This window comes from Carcharodon carcharias, chromosome 10 (assembly GCF_017639515.1).
Source record: "Carcharodon carcharias isolate sCarCar2 chromosome 10, sCarCar2.pri, whole genome shotgun sequence".
Classification (NCBI taxonomy): Eukaryota; Metazoa; Chordata; class Chondrichthyes; order Lamniformes; family Lamnidae; genus Carcharodon; species Carcharodon carcharias.
Window position 1 is genome coordinate 104,646,726 of NC_054476.1, and position 17,661 is coordinate 104,664,386.

The following is a 17,661-nucleotide window of genomic DNA, read 5'->3' on the forward strand; positions in this document are numbered from 1 at the left end:
GGAATGAAGAAATGGCAGAGACACTGAACAAATATTTTCTGTCTGTTTTCACGTGGAAAACACAAATTACTTTCCAGAGATCCAAGGTAACCTAGGGGCTAATAAGGATAAGGAACTTAAAAGGTAATTTATATCAGAGAAAAAGTATTGGAGAAACTTGAGGGTCTAAAACCTGACAAATCCTCAGGACATGATGGCCTACACTCTCAGTTCTAAGAGGTAGCTGCAGGGATAGTGGATGCATTAGTTATAATTTCCCAAAAATCCATAGATTTCAGAACAGTCCCAGCAGATAGGAAGGTAGCAAAGGTGACAGCGCTATTCAAGAAAGGAGGGAGACAGAACTACAGAACAATTAGCCTGACATCAGTTGTCACGAAAATGCTGGAATCTATTTTTAAAGGGCAGTCTTAGCAATGCCCTCAGTACAGTAAGATCAGACAGTGTCAACATAGTTTTATGAAAGGAAATTGTATTGACAAATTTATTAATTTTTTTTGGAGGATGTAACTAGTAGGGTAGATAAAGTAAATAGTTCCAAAGTTCATCCCCTTGTCCTCACTGCAGAACCTGGGCAATGAATAAGAAAGGGTTGATTCAAAAAAGGATGAAGAACAATTATGTTATGTCCTTGGCCACATTTACCATAAAGGCCAGTTAGGAATCCTCGACAGGGCTCTGGCAAACAAGTCCTCAATGGCAGAACAGGTGGAGCAAAATGTGCCATCTGAAATATCTCAACTGCTATTCTGACGGACAAGGCTGCAGCAGAACAAAACCTCCAAACGTCTTGGTTTCCTTGCCATTGGATCAAGGTTTCATTCAGTCAAGACACATGTGGAAGCTGGTGTGCAACGGTTTGTCCACACTAAAAGGTATCATTCACTGGCATCTTTCTTTCCAAGAACATCTTCTAAGCCCTTTGCCAAACAGCAAATGGCGACAGGAACAGGACTGCGTTGTCTCGAACCTTCCATTCATGATCTGGCACGGAGGAAGCACTTACAAGATAGTTGTCTGGCATCCAGGTGAGGCACAGGTGCCTTTTGGTAGCTGTAACTGTGACTGAACAGCCCTCTTTAGAATCCACTCTGCGCACCCCTTATGGGGGAGCTAGAAAAGGTGCCCGAAACATAGTCTGCCTCACCTCTCCTGCCTGGATAGCCATGTCCAGAGGAAACACCTTCTGTGGTAACATATAAAAAGATGCTATTAGTAAAAGATTTGGGACCTGAACAACAGGACACCTGCGAGCAAACGCCACTGCGTTTGTTGCCCGAGAGCTCCAGCGAAATGACATCAACATCAACTCTGAATAAGACTCTGGGAGATGGAGACAGGCAGCTCAAGGAACTCCAAGGTGATTATACTTTCTTCTGGAAAGGGAAATCCGAAGAAGAATGCAGAGTTCAGGGAGTTGCATTTTCCATCAAGAATAAGCTTATGAGCCAGCTTTACAAATTCTTTGTGGGGTTCTAAAGGAGGACAGGTTTATTCTTCTCGGAGACTGAGTTGGAAGAGATTCTAATCTCTGGAATGGAAACGTCGGAAATGTCAACTCTAACACCACTCTTTTTCTTACCAATAAACATGGGTTTATCATCACCCATAGCCTGCTCTGCCAGAAGAACAAATCACAGCAACACCCACGGTCAAGCTCTGGCACCTGATCGATAACGCTATCGTCAGTGCCCAGAATCACAAAGGTGTCCACACCACCATACCAAAGACATGAGCTAATGACTGCTGGACTGATCACCGACTGGTTCGTTCAATTATGTCCAAACTGGCTTTCAAACAACAGAAGAGGTGTCCATGAGAGATCAATGTTGAAACTCTGAAGGATCCAAGCAAAAGAGACCGATTCCAACAATGCCCAAGTGAAAAGCTTTCAAACTTCAATGAAGAACAGAAGAATGTCCACAGTACATGAGATGTCCTTCAGTCTAATATCATCAATGCTGGCAAAGAGACACTTGGAGTTTCTGTCAGGAAACATCAGGATTGATTTGATGAGAAAGGTCAGGATATCAACAAACCGATTGATCACAAAGGCAGGACCTTCTGTGCCCGGTGGAACTACCCAAACTCAACGCAAAAGAAACTGGCTTACCAACAACGAATGACTAAGGTACAAAGATACACATGTGACATGAAGAACATGTGGTGGGCAGACAGGACGATAGTGTCTTTTTTTAAAAAAAAATTCAGTCACAGGTGTGAGCCTCGCTGACGATGCCAGAATCTATTCCCCATCCCTAGTTGCCCTTGAGAAGGTGGTGGTGAGCTGCCTTCTTGAACTACTGCAGTCCACGTGGTGTAGGTACATCCACAGTGCTGTTAGGGACGGAGTTCCAGGATTTTGACCCAGCGACACTGAAGGAATGGAAATATATTTCCAAATCAGGATGGTGAGTGGCGGAGGGGAACTTCGAGGTGGTGGTGTTTCCATGTCTCCGCTGCTCTTGTCCTTCTAGATAGTAGTGGTCATAGGTTTGGAAGGTGCTGTCTAAGAAGCCTTGGCAAGTTCCTGCATTGCATCTTGTAAATGGTACACACTACTGCCACTGTGCATCGGTGGTGGAAGGAGTGAATGGGCTTTATCCTGGATGATGTCCAACTTGAGTGTTGTTGGAGCTGCATTCATCCAGGCAAGTGGGGAGTATTCCATCACACTCCTGGCTTGTGCCTTGTAGATGGAGGACAGGCTTTGGGGAGTCAGGAGGTGAGTTACTCGTCGCAGGATTCCTAGCCTCTGCTCTTGTAGCCACAGTATTTATATGGCTAGTCCAGTTTAGTTTTTGGTCAATGGTAACTCCCAGGATGTTGATAGTGGGGTTTCAGTGATAGTAATGCCATTGTTGGAGATGGTCATTGCCTGGCAGTTGTGGCACAAATGTCACTTGCCACTTGTCAGCCCAAGCCTGGATATTATTGCTGCATATGGACATGGACTGCTTCAGTATCTGAGGAGTCACGAATGGTGACCATCGTGCAATCATCAGCAAACATCCCCACTTCTGACCTTAAGATGGAAGGAAGGTCATTGATGAAGCAGCTGAAGATGGTTGGGCCTAAGATACTACACTGAGGAATCCTGCAGTGATGTCCTGGAACTCCAACAACCACAAGCACCCTCTTTTGTGCTATGACTCCAACCAGTGGAGAGTTTATCCCCGATTCCCATTGACTCCAATTTTGCTGGGGCTCCTTGATGTTACACTCGGTCAAATGCTGTCTTGATGTCAAGGGCAATCACTCTCACCACACCTCGGGAATTCAGCTCTTTTGTCCATGTTTGAACCAAGGTCAGGAGCTTAGTGACCATGGCAGAGCACAAACTGAACGTCAATAGGTTATTGCAAAGACAGTGCTGCTTGATAGAACTGTTTATTTTACTGATCATCAAGGGTAGACTGATGGGGAGCTAACTGGCCGGATTGGATCTGTCCTGCTTTGTGTACACAGAACATACCTGGGCAATTTTCCACATTGGGTAAATGCCAGCATTGTAGCTGTACTGGAACAGCTTGGCTAGGGGCACGGCAAGTTCTGGAGCACAAGTCTTCAGTACTATTGCTGGAATATTGTCAAGGCCCATAGTCTTTGCAGTACCCAGTGCTTTCAGCCATTTCTTGATATCATGTAGAATGAATCGAATTGGCTGAAGACTGGCATCTCTGATGCTGGGGACCTCCTGAGGAGGCTGAGATGGATCATCCATTCTGCACTTCTGGCTGAGGATTGTTGCAAATGCTTGAGCCTCAAATTTTGCACTGTTGTGCCGGGCTCCCCTATCATTTGAGGATGGGGATATTTGTGGAGCCTCCTCCTCTAGTGAGTTAATTGTCCACCACAATTCATGACTGGATGTGACAGGGCTGTAGAGCTCAGATCTGATCATTTGGTTGTGGAATCACTTAGCTCTATCACTTGCTGCTTACGCTGTTTGGCATGCAAGTAGTCCTTTGCTATAGCTTCACCAAGTTGACACTTCATCTTTAAGTGTGCCTGGTACTGCTCTTGGCATGCCCTCCTGCACCCTTCATTGATCCTCTAACTTGGTGGTAATGGTAGAGTGCCAGGCCATGAGCTTACAAATTGTGGTTATAAACAATTCTGCTGCTGCTAATGGCCCACAGCGCCACATGGTTGCCAGTCTTCAATGGCAGATCTGTTTGAAATCTATGTCATTTAGCATGATGGTAGTTCCACACAAATGTCTTCAACTCCATCCCACAACACCCAGTTAGAGCCAAGTTCAGAACTTCACCAATGCCTATGAAAAAGTGATGAAAACCATCACACACGAACAACAAAGCTGCAGGTGGTGATGGAATCTCTGCTGACATCTTTAAGCACGGAGGAAAGGAACAACATTCCAGCTCCGTGCCTCTATCCTACAGATCTGGAATGGAAAGGAATGAAGAGGAAGTCCTGAATGATCTCCAGGACACCATGACTGTGACAATCTTCAAGAAAATGGACAAATCCAACTGTGGAAAGTACAGAGGCATCTCCCTGCTTTCCATTGCAGCAAAGATTATTGCAAGAACTCTGAACTGACTTACACCTGAAGAGCTACTCCCCAAATCTCAATGTGGGTTTAGGTCGAGAGGCATGGCTGACATGATTTTTACAGCTCACCAACTACAAGAAAAATGTCATGAACAACATCAATCTCTCTACAGTGTTCTCTGACTTGACAAAGGCCTTTGACTCTAAATTGAGAGGCACTCTGCAAGATCCTGTTGAAGCATGTCCTCTAAAATTCATTACCATCCTTCGCCTGACTCATGATATATGAGCAGTGATCCTTAAAAGCAGATCCATTACAGACCCCTTTGAGGTTAAGACGGGCGTCAAACAAGGTTGTGTCATCGCCCCAACTCCCCCCCGCCAATCTTCCTTGCTGTCATGTTCCATCTCACTAGAGTCAAGCTTCCTGCTGAAGTGCAGTTTATTTATAAAAAGGATAGTAAACCATTTAATCTCAGATACCTCCAATCAAAAACTAAGACCACCCTACCTCAATCATTGAGCTCCAATGTTGATGATGCTAATGTCAGAAACGGATCTCCAGAGAATCGATGTATTTACTGAGGCACACAAGATGGGAACTTACACTCAACATTCAGAAGACCAAAGTCCTCCATCGGCAAGCTCTAAATGTATATGCCCCAGCCCCATCAATTAGGATTCATGATGAGTGTCTGGAAAATGTGGAACACTTCCAGTACCTTGGAGGTAATCGAAGAAATCGAGCAGCGCTTGAAATCTGCTGATGCAGACTTTGGTCACCTGAGGAAACGAGTGTTTGAAGATCACAACATCAAATCGAAACCAAGCTCATGGTCCACCAAGCGGTTGTGATCCCTATCTACTGTATGGGGCTGGAACACTGACAACGCTTAGCAGGAATAATATCAACACTGCTTGCAGAAGATCTTGTGCTTTACGTGAGAGGACAAACACACCAACTTCAGTGTCCTCTCACAAGAAGGCACCAGAAATATTGAGGCTATGACATTCGCCATCAGCTTCGTTGGGTTGGTCCCATAGTTCAGATGTCAGATATCAGGCTCCCAAAACAAGTCGTCGTCTCCCAGCTCAGTCAGGACAGATGCACCAGAGAACAAAAGAAGAAGCTCTTCAAGCGTATGCTGAAAGCCAATATGAAGAAATCCAACACTGTCACCAACTGCTTGGACATCACCACCCTGGATCAAACCAGATGGCAGCAGAGTGTGGAAAGGATCCCAGCATTTTGAGATCCAACAACAAGTTGAAGGGGAAAAATGAAAGCAGCGAAAGAACACGCCATGACCTGAATTAATAATACATGATTAGATATCTCACATGACAACAAATGCCCTCTGTGCCATCAAAGCTACAGATCCTGAATTGGCTTCATCAACCATCTTTGGATTTATGGAAGACAATCATCCTGACTAGCAACGGATCGACACTAGATAACAGATTATGTAATATAGCTGGGATTTTCAAAAGGCATTTGATAAGATGCCACATAAAAGGTTGGAACAGGCAGTCTTAGTGATGGTATGAATATGAGGTCAAAACTTCATCTCAGGATCAAACATGATACCAAAGTTCCAAAAACCGTCTTAATCTCAGAATGTTGCCAGAGAGACGGGTGGATTCAGTAGTTGGGAATCAAGGGCTGAAAACAATGGCTCCTGTCCTCCCAATATTTAATTGGAGGAAATTTCTGCTCATCCAGTACTGGATGTTGGATAAGCAGTTTAATAATTTCACAACAGTGAAGGCGTTGAGAAAGGTGGTGGTGAAGTAGAGTAGCGTTGGGTGTCAACAGTACACGTGAAAACTAACAGTGTGCCTTCAGATTATGTTGCCATGGGGCAGCATGTGGATAAGAAATAGGAGGGGGTCAAGGATAGATCCTTGGGGGGACATCATAAGTAACAGTGTGGGAGCAGAAAGCGATACCATTGGAAGTGATTCTCGAGCTATGATTAGATAGATAGGAATGGAATCACGTTAAATGCTTCAGAATGTCTTGAAAGGCAGCATGTAAATGCAAGACTTTCTTTAAACCTCTGTGTCTCTCTCCTCCTTTGAAGATGCTCCTTAAAACTTATCTCTGACCAAGGTTTTAGTCATCATTCAAATATCTCCTGTGCCTTGGTGTCAAAGTTTTTTCTGATCATTGGTTAAGTGTCTTGGGCATTTTGGTGCATTGAGATTCCATATAAATTTCTTGGATGTAGAACAGGGTTACTTTAATAATTTGCTATTGTACTTAGTTTTATGACTTTATTGTTACAATCTTTCCCATGTCCAAATCAGGAGCACTTAGGTGCATTCTGGAGTGGCTAAGTTGGAAAAATACTGAACATTTACAGGAAAACTGTAAAGGAGAGAACTAACTTTTAATGATCAGCAAAAATCATGCTAGCCACCAGAACCATCGATAAATTCCCACATTTCACCAACTACAACTATCCTGCTCTTTAGAACATTAGTTAGTGGCGTTATTTAGAGCCAAGTGGGAATAATCTCAGCCCAAGCGACTGCTCCACAGCTCCAGTTTCCAACAGTGAGCCAAAGCATCTGGACAATCAGTGGCATGGAGCATTGTGGACTTGCTTGGTTCTTTTATGGGATCACTTGGTCGACCAGAGGCCTGAATTAGTTCCAAGCTTCACTGAAAAAAGGTACCCTGCTTACTTTCTGCCACAGGAGGGCAACCACTACAGACTACAGTCACTACTCTAATAGATATTTGCAAACATCACATTTATTTCACAGAACCAACCTCTCCATGTTTCTTCGTTTTGCTCTTCTCAATGCCACAATGCCTTCTTTTGCAAATGCATCCAATGATAATGGATCAACACCCTGAAAATCAAAATCAATGTTAAATTTAAATGATAGAAAAATCCAGTTACAAATGTAAAGTAGGTACAGTGGGGAGAATAAATCTGCAGTAAAATTTCAAATTGAAACATCAACCTAAAGTCATAAACTGATGGGAATAAAAATATGCAGATAGAGACAACAACTGAATCAAACCAAGCGCCCTGCTACAACTATGGTTACAACTATGTTTCGAGACAAGTTATTGTTGCTCAAATATTAGGTTGAGAAATTAGAGTTAACTAAAACATTAAAAAATTCCAGCCAAGGCAGGAGTTGAGCAAGTCCAATTTGTTCTTTTGTGACAGTGGTGTTGGTGGTGGTGCAGGATTTAAAAAAAAAAATAATTCTACAACTGTTATCCAGTGATCCCCACTAAAAATGTATGTGTGTGTCAGAGGAAGTCAAGTTAAATAATTTGCTGATACTCCCAGTCGTGATTCTTCTATGAAGTAATGGCTACTTGGGGCAAGGTGATGAGAAAGGACCAGTGCCAACAGTAAGCAGTCAACCCTTTCATGAGAGCAAAGGGGGCAAAGATTGGTAAGAAGAAAAAAGCATAATGAAATGGAGCCACCAGAGCACCAACCTTTTGGTTAATAACTACAAATCCTTTATTAGATTCACCACAAACTTTTCTCTTCAGTGCTATAATTTTGTTAACTCTGTCTTCAATGAACTTTCTCTCAGCTTGTACAAACTTTTCCCTTTCATCAGCACTTTTGTAGAAGAATCCTGAGTTTACTTCTCTGGGGACAAATAAAAATGGCTCGTTACTGCACGATATTTACAGGCAAAATACCAACAGAGTTAAAGCTTTATCAAGTCTTATTCAAGCCAGTAAAAGCAATTGATGGCCACAAATATTCAGCATAGTATTGGTTTTAATTTAGCAGTCTGGATCAGGCATTATTTTGAATACCATTAAACAGAATTATAAGCTACAATCTCTAGGAGATATTAAAATACTAATACCACCTGATTCTGCCCATCTCAGCTCACCTACTGCTGAACCCCCTCATTCAAGCCTTTGTTACCTCTGGACTCAACAATTCCAACTTAATCTTGGCTGGTCTCCCACATTCTACCCAATGTAAACTTTAAATCATTCAAAACTCTGCTGCCTATGTTTTAACTCACAGCAAGTCTTGATCACCCATCATCCATGTGCTTGTTGATCCACACTGACTCCCAGTCAAACAACATCTTGATTTTAAAATACTCATTATTTTCAAATCCCTCCATGGTCTTACCATCCCTCCCATCTTTAATTTCCTCCAACCCCACAACTTTCTGAGATATCTGTGCTCATCTAATTTTGGCACCTTGAGCACCTCCGATTTTACTGGCTCCACTATTGGTGGCTGTGCCTTCAGTTGCCTGGGCCCCAAGCTCTGGCACACTCTTCCTAAACCTCCTTAACCTGCTTTCCTCCTTTAAGAAATGTACTAAAAACCACCTCTTTGACCAAGCTTTTGGTTATCTGATCTAATATCTCCTTATGTGGCTTAGTGTCATATTTTGTTTTATAATGCTCTTATCAAGCACATTGGGATGTTTTATTACATTGACGGCACTATATAAATATAAGTTGTTATAACAATAGATTCACCAAGACAAGACAAAGAAATTCAATGCCCTTTAATCTAAATTCTTGCTCTCAACAGACTTGCTATAAAGGAAATAGGTACCTCTACCATAAAACTTGTGGTTTTAATTCAGTTTAACTTCAGGAATTGCAAAGCCTGACTGCACCTACGTCTTTTCATACTCCAGTGAAACATTGCAGGTAAGAATGTAAGCATCTTCTACTCTTTTCTTCATATCTGGGTGACGAGCACCATGATCCAAGACCAGTCCTCTCACCAGGCTACAAAATGAAAAGTTCCAGTTATAATCATTACTCAAAAAGGGAATAATCATGAAAGGAATACTTGAATCAATATAAAACTAGATTCAAATAAACAGACTCCACTAATCTAAGTGCTGGTAGCTCTCTTATCTGTCAGTCAGAAGGTTGTAAGTTCAAGCCCACTCTAGGACTTGAGCACAAAACTCAAGGTCAATACTTGAATACAATACTGAGGGCAAGCTGCACTGCCAGAAGTGTTGTCTTTTGGACGATATGTTAAACCTGACTGCCTTCTCATAGAAATTTAAAAGATCCCATGGTACTATTGTGAAGTGCCAAGAGTTATCCCCAGTGTCCTGGCTTATACGTATCCTTCAATCAACTTTACAAAACAGGTTATCTGGCGATTATCACACTTTTGTTTCTGTAAATTTGCAGTCCACAAATTGGCTGCTATGTTTTCTACATTACCAGTAACTACACTTCTCCAGTACTTAATTGGCCGGAGTGTAAAGTGCTTTGAGATTTCTGGTGGCCATGAAAGACAAAATATAAATGCAAATGCTAGGCAATGACAATCTCCAACAAGAGAGAACGTAACCATCTTGCCTTGACATTCAATGGCATTACCATCGCTGAATCCCCACTATCAACATCCTGGGAGTTACCATCGACCAAAAACTGAACTGGACCAGCCACATAAATACTGTGGCTACAAGAGCAGATCAAGGGCAGGGAATCCTGCAGCAAGTAACTCGCCTCCTGACCACCAAAGCCTGTCCACCATTTACAAGGCACAAGTCAGGAGTGTGATGGAATACTCCTCACTTGCCTGGACGAGTGCAGCTTCAACAACACTTAAGAAGCTTGACACCATCTGGGACAAAGACACCCGTTTGATTGGCACCACATCCACCACCTTCAACATCCATTCCCTCTGCAACCGATGGACAGTGGCAACAGTGTGTACCATCTACTGCAGAAACTCATTAAGGCTCCTTCAATAGCACCTTCCAAATCCGTGCCCTCTACCACCTAGGTCAAGGGCAGCAGACACATGGGAACACCACCACCTGGAAGTTCCCCTGCCAGCCACTCACCATCCTGATTTGGAAATATATCGCCGTTCCTTCACTGTCACTGGGTCAAAATCCTGAAACTCCCTTCCTAACATCACTGTGGTGTACCTACAAAACATGAACTGTAGTGGTTCAAGAAGGCAGTTCACCACCACCTTCTCAAGGGTAATTAGGGATGGACAATAAGGTGTAGCCGGCGACGCCCACATCCCATGAACAAATATAAAGTCTCTCCTGTTTAATTTTTAATCCATTCATAAAAAATTTGTTATATTTAAAAATTAATGATATTGGAGAGATGGTGGTATAGTAGTAATGTCACTGAACTATTAAGCCAGAGGCCTAGACTGCTGCCCTGGGTTCAAATCTCACCATGGCAGCTGGTGGAATTTAAAGTCAATTAATTAATTTAAAAAATGGAAATTGAAAGCTGGCCTCAGTACCATGAAGCTATCATTAGTTGTCATAAAAACCTATCCGGTTCACTAATGTCCTTTAGGAAAGGACTTCTGCTATCTGGCCTACATGGAACTCTACACCCACAGCAACGTGGCTGACTTATAACTGCTCTGTGAAGTGGTCTAGCAAGCCACACAGCTCAAGCGCAATTAGGGATGGACAACAAATGTTGGCCTTCCCAGTGGCACCCACATCCCATGAAGTACGAAAAAAATACCAAGTAGTCCTGTGTTGCTGCTTCATCAGGTTGACACCTCATTTTTATGTATGCCTGGCGGTGCTCCTGAAGTACATGAAGGTCCTTGAGAAGGTGCGAGGATTTACCAGAATGGGTCCACTGATAAGGGATTTTAATGACAAAAGTTAGGTTGGAGAAGCTGGGGTTGTTCTTGGAGCAAAGGAGGTTGAGAGGAAATCTGATAGAGATTATGAAGGTAGACAAAGAAAAGGTACTCTTCTTAGCCGATTTCACAGAGACAAGTTAACACAGATTTAAGGTTTTGGTGAAGGGATACAGGGGAGAATAAGAGGGAGAATTTTTTTTATGTAGCAAGTGCCAATGGCCTGGAACTCGCTGCCCATGAGGTTGGTGGAAGTGGACACAATGATTTCAAAAGGAAATTGTAAAGGTACCTGAAGCAATTAAACTTGCAGAGATACAGAGATAAAATGGGGAATCAGTCAGGCTGGATTAATCTACAGAGAGCAGGTCTGGACTTGATCAGCTGAATGGGTCTCCTTTTGAGCTGTTATGACTCTATTAGTGACATTATGACACACTTATGAGCTACAGCCTTACCCATCGACAATGATGTTCCACAATTACCTGATGCAGAGATCAATGCAAGGTTCTCAGAAAAACTCAACCTGATCAAGTGCTGATGCTTCAGAAAGAGCTCCTGTTGAGCAACAGTTAAGTTCAGTTTCAAACCAAAGGCAGTTTTAAATTTGTGCTGCTTTACAATTAGGGCCTCTATAATTCTGAAACACCTCCAAGCTCATGTTCGAACAGCCTGCGTGAAATTATTAATCTTAACCTCTTCCAATAACTTTAAATTTGATGACAGTTTGTCACCAACTCCCCATCCAGATGAAATATCTTTCTCTTCACTCCATCAAAACCCTTAATGCTTTTAAAAAGAACTCAGATTTCCTCCTAGCCACCGCAGCTCAAGTGAAAACAGGTCCAAGTATCTTGTCCCTCCTCATAATTGTTTTGTTTCCCAAGCCTGTTTCATTGCGTTAATCTACACTGTATACTCCATGTGTTTAATATTCCTTTTTATTGAAACATATAAACAGTATTGAAACATAAGTATTACAAAAAAATGTTGTTGGAAGCATTCATCTTGCACTCATCAGGACAGAATTTGCAAGAATACCAACTGTAAAGGGAACAACAATTTATACTGCATGAGAATAGAACACTAATTGGTGGACTCATGCAAGAGCGCCGAGCTGATGGGTGGTATGTATGATAGGATTCGTCCTCTCAGCTCACGGTGTCTGCATATGTATGGGCTGCCCAAGACACACAAAAGTTATGTCCCTTTACGTTCTATCTTATTCATGACTGGTTCTGCACAACATGAATTGGCCAAAGGGTTGTTACAACCTGTTCCAAGCAAGTTTTCCACATACATGGTAAAGAGTTTCTTCACCTTAGCGAAGACCATACAGGACTTGCATATCAGTAGCAATGCCATGTCCATTCAACATTGCTAGCCTATTCACCATTGTATCGCTCAAGGAAGCCATAGGCATTTGCAGCGTGTCACAATACTATAGCGATCTAGATATACCATTGTTTGAACCTGTGTATTCATTGAACAATTGAACTCAGCAACTCATGCAGTTGAGTTCAGTTTTAACCACACTATGTATGCCCAAACAGATGGGTGTTGCCATTGGATCCTGTTGGCCCAGCTCTCGCAAACATCTGTCTTGTTTCCACGAGAAACACGTCTTTGATGGAATGACACTTAACCTCATGCCCCTTGCATATTTCCAATATGTAGACGATAAATTTGTTATTTTTGAATTTGCGGCTACATGTTAGAATTTCCTTACACACCTAATGGGCTCATCCTGCGCTCAAATTCACCTTTGAAATGGAACAGTCAAATTAGCTCCCTTTTTTAATGTGCTAGTCGAGAATGGGTTCTCTACTACTGTCTACCACAAGCCTAATTTCATGGATCAATATACATATTTGGATTCCTACAATTCCACGCACTCCAAGATTGGCCTTACCGGCAACCTCAAATAGGGCCCCAAAGCATTTTCTCACCTTGCAAACCTGATAGGGCGCAGTAAAACAATCCTGATCAGATCATTACTCGTTGTATATCATGCAAACTCATGAATGGGCTTAAGGCTGTCACTTACGGTCCTGAAAAGTGCCCCCATCTACCTCAGATTACCCTGGAAGGGTAAGGTGTCTCAAAACTTTGAGCAACAAGTGAAGTTAGCCATTTCACGCTTTACTAAGCAGTATCCTGTTAGCGACTGCTACTGCAATCAAGCCAAAAAGACTTTCTACCTATCACACAAACGAGTAATGTGGTATAGAAATTTCAGTGCCAGTGCGATGCCAGATATGTAGGTTGCACATCTTAACAACTGGCTGATCAGATGAAACCGCATGTCCCTTCAGCTGTTCGCAACAGGCAAAGCACTGACTGTACTCAACCAGCCTGTGCTTGCAAAACTCAAAACAGTGTCCAACATTAGATGTGATTCTGCGATAGGACAACATTTGCTAAACAATCATGATTCTACTAAGAATTACACTGAAATCCAATTTAAGATTACCAGTCAGGCTCGCAGTGTGGCTCACTTACCCATGCTAGAAGCCACATATATTCGCACACAGGACCCTGTCCTTTGCAGACAGAAGGAGCATGTCTACGCATTGCACCTTTTTCCAACTAAACAAAAGCTTGGGGGACTGCCATTCCCTGGTTCACAGCAATGCCTTCACCAATCAGAATCGAACTGCCTGGCTTGATATTAAACAAAGGCTTAGCAGATAACTGTTCCCTGGAGCATTCTCCATGGCAATCCCTCTACCCATCAGAGTCCACTTGCCAACCAATCAGCACTCTCTTCTCATTGTTGTTTTTTTACAATTTGTAGTCTTGCGGGTTCTGTGCTGATGAGTAAAAGACGAAAAGCTTCAACAGTATGTCTCTTTTTTCAGGAATACTCAAGTTCTGTACTACCAAATGACTATTTGAAACACACAAGATGTTGGACACTGTTTTGAGTTTTGCAAGCACAGGCTGGTTGAGTACAGTTAGTGCTTTGCCTGTTGTGCACAACTGAAGGGACGTGCGGTTTCATCTGATCAGCCAGTTGTTAGGATGTGCAACCTACAAATCTGGCATCGCACTGGCACTGAAATTTCTATACCACATTACTTGTTTGTGTGATAGGTAGAAAGTCTTTTTGGCTTGATAGCAGTATCCTGTTAGCGACTGCTACTGGGTAGATGCTGAGAAAATGTTTTCTCTCATGGAGGGGGAGACTAGAACTATAGGACACAGTTTAAAAATAAGGGGTCTCCCATTTAAGACAGCAATGAGGTGGAATTTTTTCTCAGAGTTATTATGTTTTTTGATTTCTCTTCCCCAGAGAGCAGTGGAATTACTAAAGGCTGAGTTAGACAGCTTTTTTAGCAACAAGGGAGTGAAGCCTTATTGGCAAGGGGGAAGCAACAGTAGAAAAGTGGAATTAAGGCCACAATCTTATTGAAGGGCGAAGCAGGCTCAAGGGGCCAAATGGCCTGCTCATACCCCATTGACACTTATTTTCAGCCACATATAAGGAAGCGCTGTCTACAGTGCATACAGGAAGCAGAGAGTCTTGTGGATAGTGCGTTTCAGTAGGTGGCCATCCCACAGCTACAAATGAGTTCAGGAGGAAAATCTCCAAGCATAGTGCAGAAAGAACAGAATTAAATGGAGGAAAAAATGTCAACAAGCACGGTGTTAGAATGCAAGGCATGTTAAATAAGATCGACAATTTACAAGTGCAGGTTGCCACATAGCATTGATATAATAACTAAAATGGAGACCAGGCTTAAACATGGGATAGAATGGGGACTAATCAGTTTAGTTAGTGGATTCAGGTGGATTGGGAAGGGAAAAAAAAAGGTTCTATTGTACTGACATACTAGAGTTCAAAGATTAAATCTATTTGGTTGGAGAATCAAGTAGACCCTCATATATTGAGCAGGAGATAGAGGGGAAATCTGAGAGCAAATTTTAAAGTCATGTTAAAATAAGAGCAATAGGTTTGAAGTACCCTAACATAGACTGTGGAGAAAAAACAGCCAAGGTGTGTTTCCAGCCCAACAAGAAATGAAGCAAAGCTGGATTTAGTTCTGGGAAATAAAGGCTAGTGTTGCAGAGGGAAAACACCTGGGTAACAGTGATCATAATGCAAGTAGGTTTAAAGCAATTACAGAAAGGGACAAGGGAAAAAAGATGTGAAATTCCACAGTAACTAAACTTCAAAAGGGAATACAAGAACAAAACAAAGGCCTTAAATAAGGTGGAGGGCATTTATCCCTGCATGTTGTATTCAGACGGTTGCCATCTAGCCATTCATGCCTCATATGGACACAACCTTTGTTTCTTTATCCATTACCACCCTTTTTGGCTGTTGCATCTTGAAATCTTTTGTTAGATAATCTCCTCTGCCCTTCAACCTATCAGACCTTCCCTTTAGTTCTCCCTGCCCCTTCCCCTTCTATTGGCTTAAAAACTCTTACCTTTCTATCTTTCTTCAGTTCTGATAAAAGGTCACTCAATCCAAAACATTAACTCTGTTTCTCTCTGCAAACTTGCTGAGTATTTCCAGCATACACTTTCATGTACTACCAACTTGACCTGCCAGTGAGATGATCACCTCTTGGAATATGCATTCCAGGAACCCTTCACACATGGTGTGCGCCCAGCTTTTCCAACTTAAAAAGCAGCAGCTTGAGAACAAGGACTCAGACCTATCTCCTGCACGTGTGGTCTTTTTAGTCACAGATGAATCTGGGATTGTCCTTATTATGGTCTGTTCTTAGTACAGGCATGTACCATCCTGAACAGTCTCCCAAAATAGCTTGAAGGTAAAGTGACTTAACCCTTGAAACATAACTCACAACTGCACCTCAAAGCTGAGGCTAAATTCCACAGTCCTAGCTTTGGGCTGCACTGGAGTCATGCCATTAGCACAAAAACTTACACACTAGCCCGAAAAACAAATTAGATGAGTTAAACGCATTAACTTTGTAAATAATTAACTCAAACCAACCCTAAGCTAAACCCCAACCTAAATTCAACATTGAGGATTGTTTGGACAAGAAATGGAAATTAGCAAAAATAGAAATGACAAATTAGAAACCAACTTTCAATAATGGAGCCAATAATAAAAAAAACCTAGCAGTCTACAACTCAGCCTGCAGGACTCCAAAACAAGGGTGCTGTTTCTACAGCTTAAAATTCACTCCAAAAGAATAAATCCACTAACATAAGAGCACAACAGCATTCTGCAAAGAATAACCAGTTCCAAAGGTCCCCTTTGAGTAACAAACTTGTTCCACGTTTAATACTTTGAGCTACACTTTACTAAAATTGGTAGCAAAATTTAAACAGCAAATTTAGAGTCCAAATATTCTAAGTTGGTCCCTAACCATTGACTGAAAGGTTCTGTTGTAAACTTCCTGCCATCAACTTTTATTAGTTGATACTTACTTTGTGTCACTCTCAGTTTTGTGCTTCATCTCCATAATCTCAACCATGAAGAGATCAATGGGTTCATTTGGTTTCTTCACTGCCAGCACAGCATCAACTACAGCCTAAAAGAGATCAAACATTATATAGTTGGACGTTAATTTCACATAACAACCAATTATATTGTGCATATCACAATTTTAATACTTTCTAGAAGTACAATCTTTACATAATTAAACTGCAACCACAAGAGAAACAGTTTCAAGACTGTTACATTGCAGCAGTATGTTCCTTTACTCATCCTATGAATTATTGCCAAGAATCAAACTAGACAAAGAAAACAATCTTGTGTGCCATTAGGTTAAAGACCACAGGATAATTGGTATAGGGTGTGCAGACATAATTTAGTCTCTAGCTTAAAATTATCACATTTTTATATAAATCCAGTATAATTCCAAGATCCATGTTTATTATGGAAACATGCTGAAATAAAGATGTCACATTGCTCTTCCCAACAGTGGTGGTGCTGTGCCATCTCTATGAGGGGTATAATTAATATGTGACAAATTTATATGGTCAGTTTCCATATGAAGGTGGTCATTGCAATTTGTAATCGAAAAAGTTTTAACATATTATAGATTTTGAAATATCCATATCAAGAAAACCTTGTATTCACCTTCTGAATGTTGCTGTGACAGGGCAGAGCACCAATTTCATTCAAGTGAAAATACTCTAGCATGATGTCTGACTGCTTTAACTATAGACGAGCTAATGCAGAATTCTGTCATGCACAGCTAACACCTGATTATTTGCCTACTTGCCAATATGCATCTAGGACAGAAAGGAAATGAGGGACATATCTTAAATGGCAATAGCAATCTTTTGAATAATAAAATATGATACTGCACTGAAGACTGAGAACAAATTTTAAATACCTCTGTTAAGACATCTGCCAATTCTCTGTGCACCTTTGTGCGCAATGATGTCCTGGCAACATTGAGAAGTGTCTCTCTATCCATCTCTTTGGTTACTTTCACCTGCTCCAAAATCTCAAGGGCCTTTTCTTTAGCTGCTTCAAACCCTTCGGTCACAATCCTGGGATGCAAGCCCTGAAAAGAAATGACACGTTGCACATAAAAATTCA

General features: G+C 41.8%; 1 protein-coding gene and 1 non-coding gene across 3 annotated transcripts in view; both read right to left on the reverse strand.

Annotated features, from left to right (window-relative positions):
* The window catches only part of cct6a (chaperonin containing TCP1, subunit 6A (zeta 1)), a 41,561-nt gene that overhangs the window by 11,964 nt on the left and 11,936 nt on the right, over positions 1 to 17,661 (reverse strand). Inside the window, exons 4-8 of one of the 2 annotated variants that reach the window (XM_041198315.1) lie at positions 17,453 to 17,626; positions 16,539 to 16,642; positions 9,158 to 9,268; positions 7,988 to 8,147; positions 7,298 to 7,380 (exon numbers count right to left, since the gene is read on the reverse strand). In XM_041198315.1, coding sequence (XP_041054249.1) covers positions 7,298 to 7,380; positions 7,988 to 8,147; positions 9,158 to 9,268; positions 16,539 to 16,642; positions 17,453 to 17,626 — 632 coding nt within the window. The remainder of the gene's footprint in view (positions 1 to 7,297; positions 7,381 to 7,987; positions 8,148 to 9,157; positions 9,269 to 16,538; positions 16,643 to 17,452; positions 17,627 to 17,661) is intronic. The other variant, XM_041198317.1, reaches the window with a different exon arrangement.
* On the reverse strand, positions 17,182 to 17,307 carry LOC121283699. The gene has a single exon (XR_005944345.1). It is a non-coding gene; the product is annotated as a small nucleolar RNA SNORA15 (small nucleolar RNA).